At 37.9% G+C, this 20,459-nt stretch overlaps 1 protein-coding gene across 1 annotated transcript; it reads right to left on the bottom strand.

Annotated features, from left to right (window-relative positions):
- Positions 1 to 13,669: 13,669 nt before the first annotated feature.
- On the bottom strand, positions 13,670 to 18,381 carry LOC131304147 (cytochrome P450 81Q32-like). Its single transcript, XM_058331276.1, has 2 exons — positions 17,325 to 18,381; positions 13,670 to 14,497 (listed from the first exon to the last, which is right to left on the bottom strand). The coding sequence occupies exons 1-2, from the start codon at positions 18,204 to 18,206 to the stop codon at positions 13,877 to 13,879; spliced, it is 1,503 nt and encodes a 500-aa protein (XP_058187259.1). The 5' UTR covers positions 18,207 to 18,381; the 3' UTR covers positions 13,670 to 13,876.
- Between the last annotated feature and the right edge of the window lie 2,078 nt (positions 18,382 to 20,459).

The raw sequence follows: 20,459 nt of genomic DNA, 5'->3' as shown, positions 1-20,459 counted from the left end.
CCGGTGTAAAGAAATATAATTTTATAAGCCTCAAATCTAGTTATGACGGATTATTAAAGTTAAAAAGGAATTTTAAAGGAAATCCCAGTAATTTAAAATAAAATTTAAATATTTAACAAAATTTTTATTTACCAAAAATCAGGGACATTACAAAAATCTTCTACTGAGTTGTTAACTATGTCAACGGAGGCAATGGAAATCTCCCTAACTTCAATTCGTTTTGCCCGAAGGAGACAGTGGTAATCTCTTTAGTTTTGCTTATCTTTCCCCCGGCTGGTCTAACAACATCCTCGGCACTTGCAAGGTCATCTTCACTAGCTTGAGAGGCAATGGGAATCTCTCATACCACCCTAACGATGGTCCGTCGGTCCAATTCAATTCACCAATCAAATTCCTTAAGTTTACATGTCTACCTTGCTAGTATGCTCTGTTTTGGAAAGCCTTGAGGGATGTCTAAAAATCTTTGACGTTACTTGTACCAAATCGATGGTGCTCCAAGTTCAGTTAAAGAGGGGCTACTGTAGACACCCTATTTTGGACTCTCCAGATTAGTTTACTGATAGTATTTGATTCCCCAATGATGAAGCAAATCAAGAACACCCTGGGAATATTAGTGTGTTTGAGCTTCGAGCATTTGAACCCCATTAAACCTAACCCAATAAGCCTTAGCCACAACCCTACTTGCATACGCTAGTCCTAACCCAACGTGCGCTGGTCCTCTTGCAACGTGTCAGTCATCGGTCAGCTTGGATCGTTGACCAGGCTTGGACCCTCGCACGCAGGTCAACCACCTGCGTACGCTGGTCAAACCTAGTCCTATCACCTTTATTCAGCCATGATCACAGAATTTTTGGGGCGCCCCGGGCACTGTTTATTCGTCTGAGGACAGTCTTTGGCCAGGGGACAAACCTTTCACCCTTTCCATCACCTTTCCCTCTCATCCAATGATAGGGAAGGCTTTGAGCCAAAGCAACCAGCCATTGTTGGCTGGTGTAGCCTCTTCTCTCACCCTCTGCTTCTATATATACACCCCATAGTCACTATTCCAAAGGGTTCTCCAATCCCCTAAGTTATAAGATTTGCACACTTGATCATCCTCTATTCAAACCCTAACTCTCAAGCAATAAGTCACCTTGCCCTCTTGCAACAACCACTAAACAAGCTTCCAATCAAACACCATTCATCATCTAAGCCACTACTAAAAGCTCAAACACCTTCCAAACTCAAAAACCAAATGTATAACACCTTGGTAATACTCTCTGTTCTAATCCTTGAGGGGGGTTGGCAGGGTCAAGGCTGGTAATCAATACCAGTCCTAGCCCTAAAGCTAGCAAGGTTTCAAAAACCGTCAGAGCAAGGACCAGCGTGTGCCAGTCCGTTAGACGCGAATGCCACTATGTGGTAACGCGCATAGGTCAGCGTGGGGACTGGGGTCTTGCTATTTTTTTTTGTCTTTCTTTCCATTTTCATCACCTGTGAGCATGTTAAAAATCAGATTACTACTTCCCTTTGATAAAACTGTGAGTAGGCTGTATTTCAACACTCATATCTGCTGCAATGGAATACCCCTGGGACCTTTCTAAATATGTCTCAGAACCTAGAAATATGTAAATCAAGCATTGGCTGGGAAGCTCAAACGTGTGTGCTGCAATGGTTTACTTGCGTAAATTTTTTGACCAATGGCTGGCCTTGCATGGTAACTAGGCCTTGGCCTTTGTTTTATTCCCCACATTGTTATGGGGTGTTTATTCTTTTGGTGGCCTTTTAGCCCATTTGTTCTGGATGTGCACTGGTCATTTCTAGAGCCCAAAGGGTTGAAAATAAGAACTATGGGTTTGAGCTTACTAGCGTATGCAGTTGGGGTTAGCATGCAGTGACTTGGTCAGTGCATGCAGATTCTTTCCTACATATTTCATTCCAAAATAGTGTCTTTCAGTCTGATTAAAGCTCCCACAGGAGTCTGTTTTCATCTTATACTAATTGTTTCAATAAATCGAGCATACCATTTTATCACATCATGCCAATATGTTACAGTTTTAATCCCATTAAAGTGTTCCCCCGCCCTAACTAGCTAAAAATGATTAATGAGAGAGAATAACAAATATTTTACAAATGCCCAAGTAGAGACATATTTTCGGATTGGGCGAGAGGGGTGTCCTAAAACCCTTCCCCTCTCGTAACTTGGCTCCCGAACCTTAGATTTGAAGGCGACGACTGACCAGTCTAAGCCTTTTCAAAATCAAACAACGTAGTAGACGTTTCAAGGTTGGTTCCTTGGGTGGCATACCACAAAAACCCAAGTAGCGACTCTGAATTGAGCATTTCGCCGCGCTTTTCCAAAAGGGCGCACCCGACAAAACATGATTTTTTAGGGCCGTGTGCACATATTGGCGACTCGACTAGGGACTTATTGCATTAGTCTGGGGCGTGTGCACATATTGGCGACTCTACTAGGGACTTATTGCATTAGTCTATACTTGGAAATTAATACTCTTTAGAATAATCCTTCAAAAGTCTATCAAAATAGTATGCTTCGCGCTACTGAAAAACGGAATGGTGGCTTAATTGAATCCCCGTATCCGACCAATCCGAACTGAGACTTTTTCTGATTGTTCGCTTGAGTAGTTTTCTCAAAGTATCGATTAATAAAAGTGAGCCCTATTTTAAAAGGCAATTCGTAAACATTGTGATTCTCTCTTATTAATCAATCTTTTGGCATTCTTTTTGTACATCGATGTTGGTTAGCCCCATTGACGCTTTTTGGGTAACCGGCACAGTTTACTAGAGCCCGGGGTCCTTGAATACTCAACAACCTTGGACAATGATAAGTCATACTATTGTTTGACCGCTGCTCTGCAACACACGTTGCAGCGGGAGGTATATCATGGCTTTATTCTGGGGAACCCTCTCAAACCAAAATCAGCCTTTGCATATACAAAGCCCTAGAACTCTTCAAACTAAGACAGGTACTCGCAGGGAAGGATTATTTGCATCTAACGCCTATATACTGTCTATGTGTTACCACTTTCCCTATTACATGTACTATACATAAACGAAGAATCATATTAGGTCTTATTACTTATCTATCGATATTACATCCTATTGGAGAGTTATCTTACCGTTCTATGTAGGAGCATGTTTAGGGCGGCTTCCAGGTTGGTCTTTTGGTCGAGTCTGTCTTATGCCTATTAGAACGCTGCTATGGCCCGATGAAAAGTTGTGCATTTCGATGGTGCATGTTGTCAATTTCAAAGTCCTTAAATCAACAAGACTTTGGAAAATCAAAACTTTCTAAGTCTTTTCTAACGCCCAATCGAGGTTTCAAATAGAAAATATGGAACAACAGAGAGAATGCCGTGATACTTACACCACCCAGGTTAAGTGCTAATCAGTTACACCGCTTAGGCTCCGGCACAGCGTTGCTTACGCTGCCTCGGTTCTGTTATCACGTCATCTGCACTGAGTTATTCCGGCTCCAAAAGTTGAAGCTTCGAGAATGGAATAGTCAAAGGCTTAGGCTATTTTGACATCTCTTAGTGCTAGTAGTTTTAAATAAAGGATACACCCTTGAAAAGAACTCTGAGGATTCTGGCAGCGTCCGAACATCGTGAGACAGGCTTGTCTTAGGTAATACAGCCTAGGTGGACATCAACGATGACGTGTACATTGCATTCTTTCAAATAAATTATTGCAAGGATAATTTCTGAGCCTCCAATTGCTTTACTGTCTAGCTTTGAGCCATTGCACCGTCAAAAAACAGTACCGAAAAGAAGCACCAAACCTGCTTGGGAATGTCCACCGGGTCCATACAGAAGAAGGCTTGCTAGGCTTGCTCCTCAGTGAATCACAATGGAAGCTCTAGCTAGTTCACTGTCAAGGGCAGACTCACCACCGTCTACACCGCACGAGACACCTCTGTCCTTTCCTTCTTCGATATCATCAACTCCTGCTCAAGCACTCACCATGGCCGGTGCTCTACAAGACCAAGCTGCTATTTTGGCAGGCCTTCAGCATAACATGGGCATCATGCAGCAAGGGGCTGATCAGGTTGAGACTTCCATGGCCGACTTGCATGCATTGATAAATGAGCGACTCCCGCCAAGAGTAGAAAGAATGGAGGAAGAGAGAGCTGACCCCGAGCCTGAAGTTCAAGTTCCTCACCCTAAAGCATCTTTTCCCAATCCTGAAATGGCTGCTTTAATTGCCAAAATGGCCAAGCTCTAGGAGACTGTCTCCAAATCTGAAAAACTAGGGGCTGGCAGTTTAAACATGGACGAGCTTTGCCCCTTTCAGAATGCCAGGCTCCCAAAGAGGTCCAAAATGCCGAACTTCACCAAGTTCGATGGGACTGGTGACCCGAAGACTCATCTGTTGGGTTATCACGCTGCTATGAAGCTGCTTGGGGTTGAGGATGATGCGATGGCCCAGATGTTCCCTCAAACGCTCTCTGACCCGGCTTTTCAATGGTTTTTATCTCTTGACGTCTCCAAAAGAAGAGTTTGGGAAGATATAGGGGCTTCCTTTGTCTCGCAGTATAGCTACAACTCTCAGCTAAAGATGACTACTCAAGACTTGGAGTCTATAAAGATGGAAGCGAAGGAGTCCTTTGCTGATTTTTTCAAGAGGTGGAGGAGCAAGGCCGCCTTAATGACTGATCGCCCGAGCGAGAGGGATCAGCTTCGCATCATCTCCCGAAACCTGCAACCCGACTATGCCAAGAATCTTGTGCTGGTTCAAGCATCCGCCAATTTCGAGACTTTCTTTGAGTCTGGTTTGGCCATTGAGGAGGTACTACAAACTAGAGTTCTACCAAGAGGAGAGTCCTCCTCTTCCTCTACTTAAAAAGCAAAGTTGCGACCCTATTCTTGAAATAATAGTGCGTTGTTTGGTAACAGAAACTACTCCAATACGGCTATAAGTGGGAGCAATGCTCCAGCTTTCGACTTCAGTCATGCCGCCGATATCAACCAAATTCGAAACACGCAAAGCTTCTGATCCCACACTTAACCTTGAAGTTTCTTTATTTTTAAGGCACCTCTGTTCGCAGTGATGGAGAAGCTTTTCCAATCTTGGCATCTCAAGCCTTTGACCCCAACTCCCCCACCCAAAGTCCTTTCAGCCAACTACAACACCAACCATTTATGTGCCTTCCATCAAATGCCTGGTCATGTCACTGATAGCTGCTTTCGTCTTCGACACGAGATACAAGATCTCATTTACAATGGCACTATTCAAACTCCACCAAAGCCCAACGTCATTTTCAACTCCTTGCCTCAACACAAGTCTGACCTTCTGGTTGGTCAGATATCTATCACCTCCACTCAAATCAATCCGAGCGTTACCATATTCAACCCTAGCCACTATATTGTTCCTCAAAACCAACCCAAACCAACTATGGCTATCCCGTCTGAACCCGAGGTTAGCATGATGGCCGTAGGTTGTGAAGTAGAAAATGAGGCTGAAAGCTGAAAAATACTGGCTAATGATTTGGTCGATCAAGCAAAGGAGCAGATTGACGGGCTGGGGTCCATTGATAAAGGGGGCACCAAATAGGTTTGGCCGAAGAAGCTAAAGAATCCGAAGTGCTATTGCTTGGGCCTGACATCCTCTAGATTCTACCTCTCTGTGAGGAAGGCAAGGGTAACTATAAAAGTTGCATTTTCAGATCGCGTCTATTTTGCATTGACAGTTTTGAGTCTGAGTCTGACACAGTGTCTGTCAAGTCGTCTAAGTCTAGTTCTGAGTCGGAGTTTGTGCCTTTTGGCCCTCCATGTTGTAGCTTTTATTTTCAATTCGAGTCTTTTGATGTATTTGGCAACCCTGAGGGGCTTTTGTTTTGAATGAACTATCCTACTTCTAAGTACTTCATTGGCTTTTTATATAAATTGTGTTGACCCTGATGACGAAGTGTAACGACCCGCTCCATCTTTGTACAATATTGTCCGCTTTAGATGCCCAAAGCCCATAGACTTCCCAGTGAGGTCACCCATCCTTGGATTGCTCCAAGATGAGCACGTTTAACTGTGAAGTTCCTATGCGCTTTGGCTCGCCCTCACGGTTTTAAAAGGCCTTGTACAAGTAGGAGGGATCTTTTCTTATAAACCATGACTTACCCCCTTTCGTCCGAACGCTTCCTACAGTACCGCCGGCCACTGGAAAGTGGGGTGTCACACGAAAGGATAGATTTAGATGGGATCAACCCTAAGGAAATGTGTTCCCTCGCCAAAAGGGAAGACGAAAGGCATGTTCAGCCTGTTAAAAGAAGAAGTAGTTTCAATAAACTTGAAGGGTGAGGTAGACCCTTGTATGGTTCAAATGGGCACAACGTTGTCCCCAAAGGAGCATCATGCCCGAACAGACAGGCTCAAAGAATTCGTCGGCATCTTGGCATGGTCTTACAAAGACACGCCTGGCATTGATCCTGAGATAAAGAAGCATCAAATCCCCTGCTATCGATGCCAAGCCAAAAAGAAGAAGCTCAGAAGGCTCCGGGCCTCATACCATGTTCAAGGCAGCAAAGCGGTGTTTTACCGAGCATAAATGCGAAAGTATAAAAATGGCCCGGAGCGAAGAGTTTCAACCGAAGCATCCTGGGTCTTACATTATCAAAGCCATTCTATCTGGGGTTGCGACCAAAGATCATTGACCTCGACGGTAATAATTTCAATACCTTATCAACCTAGATCAATTCAAAAGCTACTTGTCCCTGAGAGAAGCTCCTTGGCCTAAAAACCCCAAGGGTGGGCAGTTTCAAGCAAAAGTTAGAGCAGCCTGCTAGACCAGAAACCTATGAAGGCAGTCTAGGCAAAAATAAATAGGCAATATTCAAAAGCTCGCTAGACCGAAGACCTGAATAGGCGGTACTAGGCAAAAGTTAGAGCGTAAAAGGTGAGGTAAAACACATGAGCGAATCTTGGCCTGAACTACGTTGTGACCTGATTCCCTAGAATGTGGGATACGTAGGCAGTCTCTCTTTGAGACTCGGTCACAATCTATCAATTTAATCCAATGCTTTAGTGCATTGCCGTGGTCAAGAAGAAGACAAACTTCATCTATGCAGAAGGGGGAAAACCTTTCATCTTTCAATCATATTTCAAACTACTACTTCAATTTCAAAGTTGAGCAAAAAGCCTTAAAATATTTGAAGCATAAAAAACAGAACGAAATGCTTGCGAGGCCTAACGGCTCATAGTTTGTTCTAAGTTTAGCGAAGTCTATTTTGAGCAGCTGCAACAGTTTTGTTCTAACCCGTCGAAGTTTGCCCATATCTTAATTGAAAGCCCACATGGGATACCTGCACCTTCTTCCATTTTTCCCTTAAGTGTCATTGTCTTTCTTCCATCCTTCTCCTTCTATTATTAATATATCTTCTTTTCCGATTTTTAAGAAAGAACCTCTAGTGTCTTGTATGAAGTATTGTTTTGGAAAAAAGCTCTCACTTGGTAGTAATTTAGAGTTGGTTCCAACACAGCTAATTAAGTGCATTTATCAATTGCAAGAATGTTAGAGCGCTGGCTTTGGAGTCAAATTTAAACTATTCTTGCGTTCCTCATTTGCTAAGAGAAGAATGCCGCAATACTATTCCAACATGCAAATTTGAACTACAAGAAAATGAAATGCACAATAAAACCTAATTAAGGAATTAACATACATGACGTTAACTTGTTTTGAAAATCATCTTATAGCTACACAATAATTATTTTAGACTATCAGAATAATACAAGCAAAACAAATAGAGAAAGCACTAAAACTATTGTAGCATAAAAAATTTAACTATGACCACATGAAATGCATATATACTAGGGCAAATTTTCGTAAACGTCCTTTTAGTTTTACGGTTGTCTCAATTTCATCCCTTTAGTTTCAATTGCTACCAAATAAACCTTGTAGTTTGTTTTACGTTCCAAATTGGTAAAATCGTTAACACTGTTAATGAAACTAACAACAAAATATAATTAAAAAATTAAGTACTCCAATTTTCAATCCGGTTGAACCGGTGCGAAGATTTTTTTTTTTTTTTATCATTTTATACTAGATGATCGTAATGAATTTTTGGCTCTAAGGCATTTCAACGAGTACCTGAAAACTCCTTATTTAGTTTCATGGCTCTCTTAGGGTACTCATTGAAAAACCTTAGAGCCAAAAATCCATTATAACCATTTAAGATAGAATGATCAAAAGAATAAGATCTTCGCACCGGTTCAAACATATTAAAAATTGGAATACTTAATTTTTTAACTATATTTTTAATATAAAAACAGTGTAAAAAAATAAGTGTTCCAATTTTCAATCCATTTGAACAAGTGCGAAGATCTTATTTTTCTGATCATATTATCTTATAGTCATAATGAATTTTTGACTCTAAGGCTTTTTAATGAACACACTAAAATCCTTTTTTCTTGGCAAAAAAATTAAATAAAAATAATAAGGTACTCCTCTCATACCTCATGCTACATCCCAATTATCCCAAAAATTATTCTCATGTTAAGGTAGCACTACAAGAAAAACTATGTTTAGTGACAAAAAAGTGGCGACAAAATTTAATTTCGTAGCTAAATGAGTATATTTGGCGACAAAAAAATAAATTCGTCACTGTTTTGATAACTTCCTTGACGAAATTATTTTGTCACCAATTATAACTATTTAGCGACGAAAAAGATATTTTTGTCACCAAAGGCTCCTATTTGGCGACGAAATAAAATTTTCGTCGCCAAAATAGTAAAAAAGGAGACGAAATTATTTTTTGTCACCAAAGATAACTATTCGGTGACGGAAAAAATATTTTGTCGCCAAATGAACCAATTTGGCGACGAAAAATATTTTCGTCTTCTTTTTACGTTTTCAGTGACGAAAAATTTATCCTTTGGTGACGAAATTTATGAATTACGCTTTGTCATCAAATATATTTCGAGCATAACTCTTTGCTCAGAACTCCGATTGAGATAATTTAAATTGGGTTTGAACAATAACATAAAGAGCTACGACTTTCATGTTTATTAAAATTGCTAATTTTAATGTTTAATAGTTCAAAGTGCCGTTCAAAATATATTTTAATGTTCAATGTATGTGTTATATATTAGATATTTCAAACATATGCTGAAAAGTTTGTGTGGTGTAGTTGGTTAAAGCTTGCGTGCAAAACTTAGGAGACTCGGGTTCGAAACCCCGCAGGAGCAAGAAAGTGAGATTTTTTTCACATATAAGAATGTTTTTCGTGACGAAAAATTTCGTCACCGATGGGTCACCTTTAACGAGCCAAAGGGAATAATTTGTGACGAAATTTTTTGTCATCAAAAAAGCACAATAGGTAACGAAGAAAATTTCGTCACCAAGTCATTTTTCCGTGACGAAATTTTTCGTCACCAAAAGGCACTATAGGTGACGAAAAATAGATTTCGTCACCAGGTAGGAATCCTCGACAACCTTTAGTCGACAAATTTTTTTTCGTCACCTATATTATTTTTGACAAAAAACATACAATTTGCGACGATTTTCATTCGTCACCCAATGCAATTTTTCTTGTAGTGTAGTAGAAAATAAATTCATCTATGATAGGGTCACATATTGTGTCTGTATGATGATATAAAACGTAAAATTAGCTTGTGGGATCTATCTAGTGAACCAATTGGGCAGAGCTAGCTAGCTCAACTGTCTAGGACCATCACAACTCACCAAGGTTTCAGTACTCTTCTTACTATTGTCTCATGTGAAGAGTTTTACCCGTGGAATACATATAATGGGTAAACTTATAAAAGTGGAGTTTGTTTCTATCTTTATCATCGGTGGTGTAACGACCCTGATTTTTAGTAAGTAAAAATTTCATTAAAAATTTGAATTTTATTAGATTTCCTCTCAAATTTCTTTTTAACTTTAATAATCCATCATAATTAGATTTTAGCCCTTTCAAAAAATTTGTTTCTTGATTAAAAACCCTACTTGGCAAGTATAGTTAGCTTCTAACCAATTAGTTGAGGAAACTTAACTACTAAATCATCTAGTTACTTTCTCCTAACCCTAGATGAGCCTTTTGAACTTCCTTGAACTTTTTGAACCTTTAAACCCTAATGAAACCTTTTGGACCTAGGTTATTGTTATATACATATACATACACATATATATATAACTAGTCAATCAAGTCATACTTGTCATCTTGGATCTTTACCCATTGGACGATAAAAGTTAGAAAAACTTTTATCCATTGGACAATAGACCTTCCATTAAAAAGATATCTATGCTAGATTGTTAAGTACAAAGATGCTAGATTGTTAAGTACAAAGATATAGTTATATGTAGGTATATATACACATGCCTAAAGGACATATGATATTATTCCAGTGTATATAGTACCTCACCTTTTTATCCATTGGTCAATAACTACTAGGGGAAAATATTATCCATTGGGTAATAGAGTCAATCTTCCAACAAGTACTAGGGTGTATTAAATAAATCATTTTCTAGATTTTCCATGTGATGATATACTTATATATATGTATATGTATCTTATAGATTAATACCCTAGATTTCCTAAGTACATAATCTAGTATTATAATGAAACATGTGCCAATTTAGACTATTTTAATTAAGGATTTTGATCTTATAATTTTTTATTAGATACTTGAAAATCTTACTAGATTTCATAGTACTATTATATATATACTTGGACATGTGTGTGTGTGTGTGTGTATATATATGTGTATATATATAATAGTATAATAAGAACATGTGTGTATTAGAATAGTTTAATAGGAAAATCTTGGCTTTGAGATCCTACTAGATTATATTGTACCTTATATACTTGGTTATATATATACTTCCATAGTACAAGAGAGAGAGAGAGAGAGAGAGAGAGAGAGAGAGAGAGAGAGGAGAGAGGGAGAGAGAAGCCGAGAGAGAGAATGAAGGAGAGATTTGGAAAGATACGAGAGAGATTTGGAGGGTACCATGACATGATCTTCCTACATATTTTCATTGTCCTTATATATTTACCTATTCACACAATCTTTGAACCATCACTCTTTCTCCATCAAATCTTCCCAAAATCAAATTCAAGGTACTAAATCTAGCCATGCAAGCCTAGAACTAGGTAGAAAAGTGCAAGCAACTCTTGATCTTTCAACCAAAGCATGACAAAAATCAAAGAAAGGAGAGAGAGAGAGAGAGAGAGAGAGAGAGAGAGAGAGAGAGAGAGAGAGATTCGGGTGAGAGGGAGAGAGAGGGCATGCTTGGCCTATAAATACCAAGCTCATTCAAGCTTAAACTCACACCTTCACTCTTTGCTCCAACTTCTCTCTAGGATTTCTAAGCTTTCCAAGTTCCAAAATTCAAGTTTCTTAAGTTTTCTTGAAGTTCTTGAGAGCTACCACCAAACCACCTCCAAAAACCACCCTTAGATCTTTAAAGTAGTCTAGTTTCGTTAGCAAAGTTGTTTCTAGGAAGAGAAAATCCATCTCTCTTCCTTTCGAAGCACTTCGGAGCCGTTACGCCACCGATTTACAAAACCGACGACCTATTCTCAAAAACCGACCAACCGCCAAGAAGTAAGGTAGATTATCCTTATCCCCTATCTCTAAGTATATATAGGATCCCTTGATTCACCAACTCTACATATAGAACCGTATGTTAGAAAGTAGAATCATCTTATCCCCCAGCTCTAAGTATATGCATAATATCCTTAACCGTTTTCTCTAAGTAGATAAGGTTATCTATCTTTGTGTTTGGATTGCATGATAGGCAACGACTTATTTTCGATAAAGAAAGTATGAACATGATGAATAATTGATTGTTACTCCATTAAACATATGTTGTTTAGAACTTTCCACAAAGAAAGAAAGTACGGATTTTAAAAGGGTGGAATATTATCGCTTGACCGGAAGTATTCGGATTTTGATCTTTAAAAGGATTATGAGCATGCTTACATGAATTGCTTATATTGCTTGTGGTATAATATTGAGTTGGATGATTTTGTTAGTTTAGTTTCAAGATTTCAATGAATGATTTATGATTACATGTGAAGTCCTACCGCGGAGTCTATGCATGAAAACGAGACATAGAAATCAAGAAAGTTAGAAACATGGCACCTAGGGTGTGTTAATGACAAGGCGTGTTTTGAAAAGGAGAAAAAGTTTTGAAACCCCAATGTGGTCGGACTTACTCATTGTGGGAATGTGTGTGTGTGTTCCAATGGGAATCCGGAATAGCGGAACCATTGTGAGGTTTGTGTGTGTTCCAATGGGAATCCAGATCAGCGAAACCATTGTGAGGTTGTGTGCGTTCCCATGGGAACCCGGAGTGGCGGAACCATGGTGAGGAATGGCCTCGTTATCCACAGAGAAGAGCCAATGCAATTGTGTGCCAATGGGAACCCGGTGCGACGGAACCATTGTGAGGATACTCGGGAGACCGGAACGGCGGAACCGAGGTTGGGTGTGTAAAAACGATTTTGGAAATGATAATATGGTAAATGAAAAATGGAAAATGGAGACACGGTTCATGACGAGTCGCGTAGGAGAAACTCAGAGAATCTTGGACACCAACATTAGTTGAATAATGATTGTGAATGTGTCATTGTTAACCGTTTTGTTATGTATGCATGATCTATGTGAAAATCGTCAGTTTTATGATCTATTGTTCGTAAGTTAAGGGTTAGTGGGTAAGGATTATCCTATTGAGTCTTTGTAGCTCATGGTGTTACCTTTTTGGTGACCCTGACATATTATATTGATGGCGACGCCGGTATAATGTGTCAAACTTCGTAGATGAATATGGTGATCTGTACACTTTGGAGGCTTTTGGAGCTGAGGAGCTTGCTAGGATGGAAGAGCAAGCAAAGCAGTAGTTAGGAACCCTAGTTTCTCCTTTGTTGGATAAAAGTACTATTGTAAGACTTTGTAACGTAATAATGAGCCAGACTCACTTTGTTTTTGTAATAAAATGTCTTATTAACGTACCCTAAATTGGGGGCATTACAAGTGGTAGCGGCGTTAATTTTAGGACTAGGTTTTGGGTTTTCTTTGGGATGAATTTTATTGTTAGATTTGGCATTTTTAGGTCTTTTGGTTGTATGAGCTGTATTTGTTTGTATCTGGGCACTTTAAGCTTTTAGGTGTTGTAGTGGGCTTTGTCCCCTCTGACTGTATCTTCCAACTTTTGGTTGGAATCATTTTCGCTATCCCTAATAAATTGTTACTTTTACCAATTAAAAAAAACTTATAAAAGTGGAAGCCTACGCCCCTAAACTATCATAAAATGAAGTACTAGTTATATTGTAGATGCTCTTAACGAATGTGCGAATGGTAATAACCCGTCGAAGTTTGCCCATATCTTAATCGAAAGCCCACACGGGATACCTGCGCCTTCTTCCACTTTTCCCTTAAGTGTCATTGTCTTTCTTCCATCCTTCTCCTTCTATTATTAATATATCTTCTTTTGCCGATTTTTAAGAAAGAACCTCTAGTGTCTTGCGTGAAACTTGGTTTTGGAAAAAAGCTCTCATTTAGTAGTAATTTACAGTTGGTTCCAACGTGGCAAATTAACTGCATTTATCAATTACAAGAATGTTAGAGCGCTGGCTTTGGAGTAAAATTTCAATTGTTCTTGCATTCCTCGTTTGCTAAGAGAGGAATGCAGCAGTACTATCCCAACAAGCAAATTGAACTACAAGAAAATGAAATGCACAATAAAACCTAATTATGGAACTAACATAGATGACGTTAACTTGTTTTGAAAATCATCTTATAGCTACACAATAGTTATTTTAGACTACCAGAATAATACAAGCAAAACAAATAGAGAAAGAAAACTAAAACTATTTTAGCATACAAAATTTAACTATGACCACACGAAATGCATATATACTACAACCTGACGAAAATATTGCTCAAGCAACTTTTGCGGAGAAAACCTTCTTTATGACATCACGTGCTTTGCACATTGCTTCTAATGGCTCTGCTTTGGGCATGGTCCCCCCGTTTCCTTCACTCATATTAACAAGATCCTTACCTACCCTTTCCCACTCAAAGCACTGGATCAATGATCCCAATGCCAAGCCCATAACACGTTGTGCTAAGCCTGACCCGGGACATGCCCTCCTTCCTAACCCAAATGGCATTAACTTGTGTCCCTCCACTTCCCCAACTTCAAACCTCTCCGGTTTAAAGCTTGTTGGGTCATCCCAAGCTTTAGGGTCTCTATGAATGGCCCATGCATTGACTAACAAGAGTGTGCCGCGTGGCACACTGTATCCCCCAATGGTGCAAGCATCTGATGACATGTGTGGTATTAGCATTGGAGCTGCTGGACAAAGTCGAAGGGTTTCTGATATGATGGCTTGAAGATAAGGCAGCTTGTTTAAATCGTGTTCATCAATTAGGCGATCTTGGCCAACAAGAGCATCTAGCTCAGCTCTAGCCTTCATCAACACCTCTGGGTGGTTTACCAAAAAGGACATTGCCCATTCCATTGTCACTGCTGATGTGTCTGTCCCAGCAAGTATCATAACCTTCAGATTAGAAGTTAACAAAATTAGAAACTGCATGTATAGTAACTATAGTCTATGAAGTGCTTGGCATAAATCTACAATGCACTAGCATAAACTTTGAGGCAGTTGCAAAATATTTTCATTGTTGTGACTTTTAGTTGTGAATCTTGTTATAAGAGTAACTTTGTGAATAATACGGTTATTAATGTTAAAATACTTTAATGTATATCATTGTAAAGCTAGATAATTTGTGACGAATTATCGTACTGTATAATATAGTTGCAAAAAGATCAACAATATTTCTTTCCTAAGATTGTTTAAAAGTCATTTCAACATATTTGATATTGACATTGTTGTGATCTAAATCGTTTGGGTAAATTACACTAACCTCAGGTTTTTAACAAATACACTGATCGCCCCTCTGGTTCTAGAAATTACTGTCACCTCCCTTACTTTACAAACTATTATGCATCTACCTCCATTGCGTTAAAATATGGCTAACGGTGTTAACTTTGAAGACAAAAAGACCAAAATACTCTCAGTACATGTAGATTTGAGTGCCTCTCATGCTCTAAATTAACACATTGTTTTAGTATTAGTATATCACAAGTATAAAAAACTATTTTATTTTTTGAACGCTATTATAAGAAATAATAATAATTTTTTTGAAAGTATTTTGAATTATTTGAATGTTCGTATCTTTTTATCTTTGGTCATAATATTTATTTTTTCCAATCTCTCTCCTTTACACAACCTCAAAAAGTATTAAATTTTCTCCAAGATAAAAAAAGAAAAGAAAAAAGGATTAACGTAAAGGCAAGATTCATAGGCTTTACGCCTTTACCTATATTGTTATCTTATTTTGTTCTTCTAAAATACGTAATTCAATTTTATTTTATAATTGGTCCAACATTTGATTTCTTATCCTTAGTGAAATTTTTATGCTTATTAACCAATTTCTTTTGTTTTTTAGTTTGTCTCTATGACTCTATGATAAACAAAAAACAATAATAATAAAATTCAAACTTGGTTTTAATAGATACACTAAAAAGCTCTTTCAACTTGTAAAGAATGATTTCTCTCATCTTATGAAAAGTTTAACCACCAAAAATTAAGGAAAAAAAAGTTATAAATTTTGATTTCTCCTAATTTTGATTTTCTATCAAAAGTTTAATCTTATTTTGGTTTTTCTTGACAATAATAACATCAAACTAAACTTAAATAAAATTTGATTTTGAAGAAGTACACTACAAATAAAAATATAAAAATCATTGATAGTATTTTTTATTTCTTTAGATTACTTTGTTTTCATCTAGGACAAAACTTAATACTTTTTTGAATTGTATAAACAATAGAAATGATATAAAAAAAAAACTATTATGACCAACTATAAAAAGATGTACTAACAATTTAAAGCAATCCAAAAAAAATTTATTTTTTTATATTATATCGAGTTTGAATAATAAAAAAAGTATTTTATACTTATGATATGCTAATAGTAAAACAATATGTGTTAGCACATAGAAGACTAATGCAATCCAATCTACATGTGTTGAGGTGGTCTTTCACCTATCAAAGTTTACACCATTAGCCATAATTTAATGGCAAGGGAGGTAGGTACATATTAGTTTTTAAAGTAAGGGACGTGACAGTAATTTTTAGAACTTGAGGGGAGGATAGTGTATTCGTTAAGAACCTCAAGGGAGGTCAATGTAGTTTACCCATTATAAAATTATCTAATATGGGACAAGAGGAGGATTTTAATCTCAGATAAAGAAGTAGAGAAACAATTGAAAAAATTACAGATGGCCTTAGAGCATCTTTAACTAAGGTTTTATTTTTCGTTTTACAAGACAGATTATTCTCTCATAAGTCATAACATATCATCTTTAATTCAAAACATAAGTATTTATTGGAAATCAGTTTTCAATTTTTCAAAATGAATAAAGTGTAGCACTCCAAAATCATTCTTCACTTGTATTCTTAAAATCTTCATTCTTCACTTGTATTCAATCTACACATTAAATGACGGATAATCTTTAATTTTTATATAATTAGTACCATTAAAAGATATTTTCCAAATAAGACCCATCTTCAATTTATTTCTTAAATGTCAAAAATTACAAATTTTGAAGGAAAAATGAGAGATGATCATTTAGTTCTGAGTTTGTTATTTGAAAAATGATGACATAGATCAGTGTGGTTGGATTATAAGAGCAACTGCAACCAAGCTCTATAATGCTTTAAATCTCTATATTGAAGAGAAATTTTGTAATTTATTTCCTATTTTCTTATAATTTTTGTACTTTATCGTAGAATCTTGTAGGTATCCATCATCATTTGTAGAGATTAGGTCCAAATTTACTTTTGGCTCCATTTTGTAGACCAAATATTTAAAAAAGTACAAAAAGAATCTAAATTTACCTTCAAGAATTCCTTGTAAAGTACAAAAAGTTAAAAAAAAAACCTCATTAATATAGAGATTTGAAGCATTAGATATAGAGCTTGGTTGGAATTGCTCTAAGTGAATGCTAAAATAGTATTACTGCCTCTGTCCTTAAATAAATATCTAGATCACAAACCTAGGTCTCTAAAAGAATGCATTTATTTATTAAAAAATTTAAAATTTTTTCACAAATCAATATATATCAATGAGATCTTTCAAGTTGTGAAGAAAAATTTGAATTCTTTAACCAAAAAAATGCATCTTTTTTTAAGCGTATGTTTATTGCTGAACATTTATTTAGAAACGAATGGAGTAACTAGTAAGATTCTTCAAATTTGCCTTCAAAATAAAAGATGTTATTCATCTTTCCAAAATAAAGAATTGGGCGGGAGGTGTGCTTACTATAATAATCCCTTTAAGGATTCCATCAGTATAGTACTCTGGCTGTGACTCTTGCAACGACAGCAAATGATCAATCATCGTATTCTTACTCTTATCCCTCCTATGCTCATCGATCAGTCCTTGCAATAACTTGTCAAATCTTTCATGAACTTTCGCCAAATTCTTCTCAAAACCCTTATAATCAATCCACCCTAAAATGGGCAAGAAATCAGCCGGGTTTGACGCTCCGGCAGACATGACAGCCTCCCTCATGAGCATTCGGAACTCCTCCGCCTCTGCTGAATTCTCCAAATCTTCCCCGTAATACCGTTTCCCAGCGATCATTCTCATAACGTTGTTGAACGTGAGATCCGCGAGCTTCGATTTCAATTCGACTCTGGCGAAGCCGGTCGACGATTGCTGGTATAACCGGCGGAGTAGGTGCCTGACTTCGTCTTTTCGAATGGAGAGGAAAGCATTGAGGCGGCTGGTGGAGAAGATTTCGAGGGACATGAGGCGGCGGAGGTTGCGCCAGTGGTCGCCATAGGGGGAGGCAATAACGGTGGTGTAGTCGTACCCTAAGTATTTCCCAACTATGAACCTGGGGCGGTTGGCTAGGACGACGTCATTTTTGGTGAAGCATTCTTCGGCGGCAGACGGGGAGGAAACGACTACGACGAGTTGGGACCCGAGCTGGAGGGAGATGACGGGGCCGAGGGTTTGGGAGAGCTTGTGGAAGGTTCGGTGGAGAGGTTTTCTGAGGAAGTGGAGGTGGCCGATGACCGGAAGAGACGGTGGGCTTGGAGGGAGGTTGCGGCGGCCGCGGGTTATCTGTGAGAGGAATATGAAAGCAATGAGGAGAGAGAAAGCTGAGAGAGAGACGTATGGGAGAGTGATTTCCATGTTTGGTTGATATCAAAATTGGTACATATGATATCAGAGGATAATGTGTGGGTATAAATAGAGGGCAGTTTATGATATGAGAGGATAATGTGTGGGTATAAATAGAGGGCAGTTTCGGTACGTGGTTGATTTTAAAATGTAGTAGTTTTGATGGTTCTGGAGTATGAACGGTCAATGTCCTAAGTCGTTTTGGCTTTTGTTTTTAACGTTTGGGGTGAGAACTGCATTCACGTGCCACATTATTTTTCCAACATAAGCAAATAGGTTCAAAAGCCATCCGGCACATACGAAGATTTCCTTCCGAAAGCAGGGACCGAGAAATTATGCCATTCACCAAGCAAAAGATAAATACAAATTGTCGTCATCAAAAAAGGGGGAAAACTTACGTCTAATATCGAGACACGAGTCTCAAACTCTCTTCACATGTTACAAAGAAGCGTCTAATACTGAGACACGAGTCTCAAACTCTCTTCACGTGTTACAAAGAAGCAGACCAAAACAAATTTGACAATAGAGGAGTCAGAGAGATAATAAGGGTTGAAGGAAGGATTCAAAGCAAAGATTGAACTCTTCCGGTAATAAGAGTTTTGGACGACAGAGAAACTCTTCGTTGTAAAAAATTGACTGCTTTATTTGGTCAATTCCTTTACATACGAGAAATTATATAATAAATCTGGATCAGAAATTAATTACTTGTTATACTCACCTTAAACAACATCGATTGTACAATCTCGTGAATTTTATACCAGTTTTAATTTGTCTAGTGCATCCCATTAATTTATACCAAAATGGGATAGCTAAAAGTTACTAATTGTTTCTCTAACGTCCAAAAGTTTTTTGTTTATACCGATTTATCTTGCAAAATAACATGATTTCTTTTATATCTTTCATCTCAATCAGATTAATTATAATATAGCGCCGATCAAGTTTCCAAGATATGGGTTTTTGTTTCTTAGGTCCGATAAGATAAGCCGTTGTTGGACCTTTCGTCACTAATGATGGAGGTGTCTTGCAACTACGATTTTATGGGAACAAGGGGGACCTAGCTCAAAACTTCATTATATCGTGATTTTTCTATGAATTGTTTTGGTATAAAGGTTCTTTACCTTGAATCTATATATCTATACTTCTATCTATCTATCTATACTATATACTAAGCAAATGTGTTGGGGTCTTCCACGCTTCCAAACCTCCAATTCTAATATCCTATGTTTTCTAATTATTAAATGTGGAATAATGACTTGGTTGCATCTCACACTACCGAAATACAGAAAACTAACGAACAGTCCAGAAAACGTAGCACCCTCCTGCTACTCTCAAAACATGCCAACTGCTGCCCCACTATCTAAAAAATTTGCCCCACATTCATGGTAGTTACCTTCCCTCCACCCAAATATCAAAATGTGTGGCTTCCTTTTCACACAATTTACTCTATATTTCATGCCATTGACGGCCTCTTCGGGGAAAAAAGTGAACCCAAACAAAAGATTATTTGTTTGCCAAGGGAAATTTCACTACAAGAAAAAACACAATTCCCAACTAACTGTTTAGTCAGCAAATGTGCCCTATTTAGTTGGCAAATGATTTTTAGTCGGCAACTTTTGTCGGAGAATGAGAGTCAGCAAATGGTTTTCCCAACTAAAATATATTTAGTTGGCTAAGGTATATTTTTAGCAACTAACATAGCCCGACCAAAAACTTAGTCGCCATTTGTATTTAGTCGGGAAAGATTTGAATAATGGCGACTAAATATATAGTCGGGGAATATGATACCAATTGCCGACCAACTGTTTAGTCGGGAAATGTGACTTATTGGCGACGATTTTTTTAGTCGGGGAATGTGTTTAATATCACCGACTAATAATTTAGTCAGTAATTGTCTATACCAGGCACCCAATTTGTGGCCTATTGGCGACCATTTTGTTAGTCGGGAAATGTGTTGACTATCATCGAAATCCCAGAAATTTCTATTTTTTTTCTCCATTTTGATTTCTTGTAAATTTGAGCAAGCGATCATTACATCCACAAATTGCCAATCTAATGCAATTAATATAAAATAAAATTTCCAAAGAAATAAATCCAAACTTTCATAAATAGAGGTGTCCACCAAGTACTTAGAATGACTTGTATCCAAATTCCTAGAGCGCAAAATAACGACGCGTCCAACCACAACAAGGGGGAATAGAAAAATCCAAGCTAGGTAACAAAATGTATCCCAACCCCTAGACCGCAAAACACTACAACAAAATTCGG

Source organism: Rhododendron vialii, chromosome 10a (genome assembly GCF_030253575.1).
Source record: "Rhododendron vialii isolate Sample 1 chromosome 10a, ASM3025357v1".
Classification (NCBI taxonomy): Eukaryota; Viridiplantae; Streptophyta; class Magnoliopsida; order Ericales; family Ericaceae; genus Rhododendron; species Rhododendron vialii.
The sequence above is the reverse complement of the archived record's forward strand: the minus strand, read 5'-3'. Positions and strand labels throughout refer to the sequence as shown.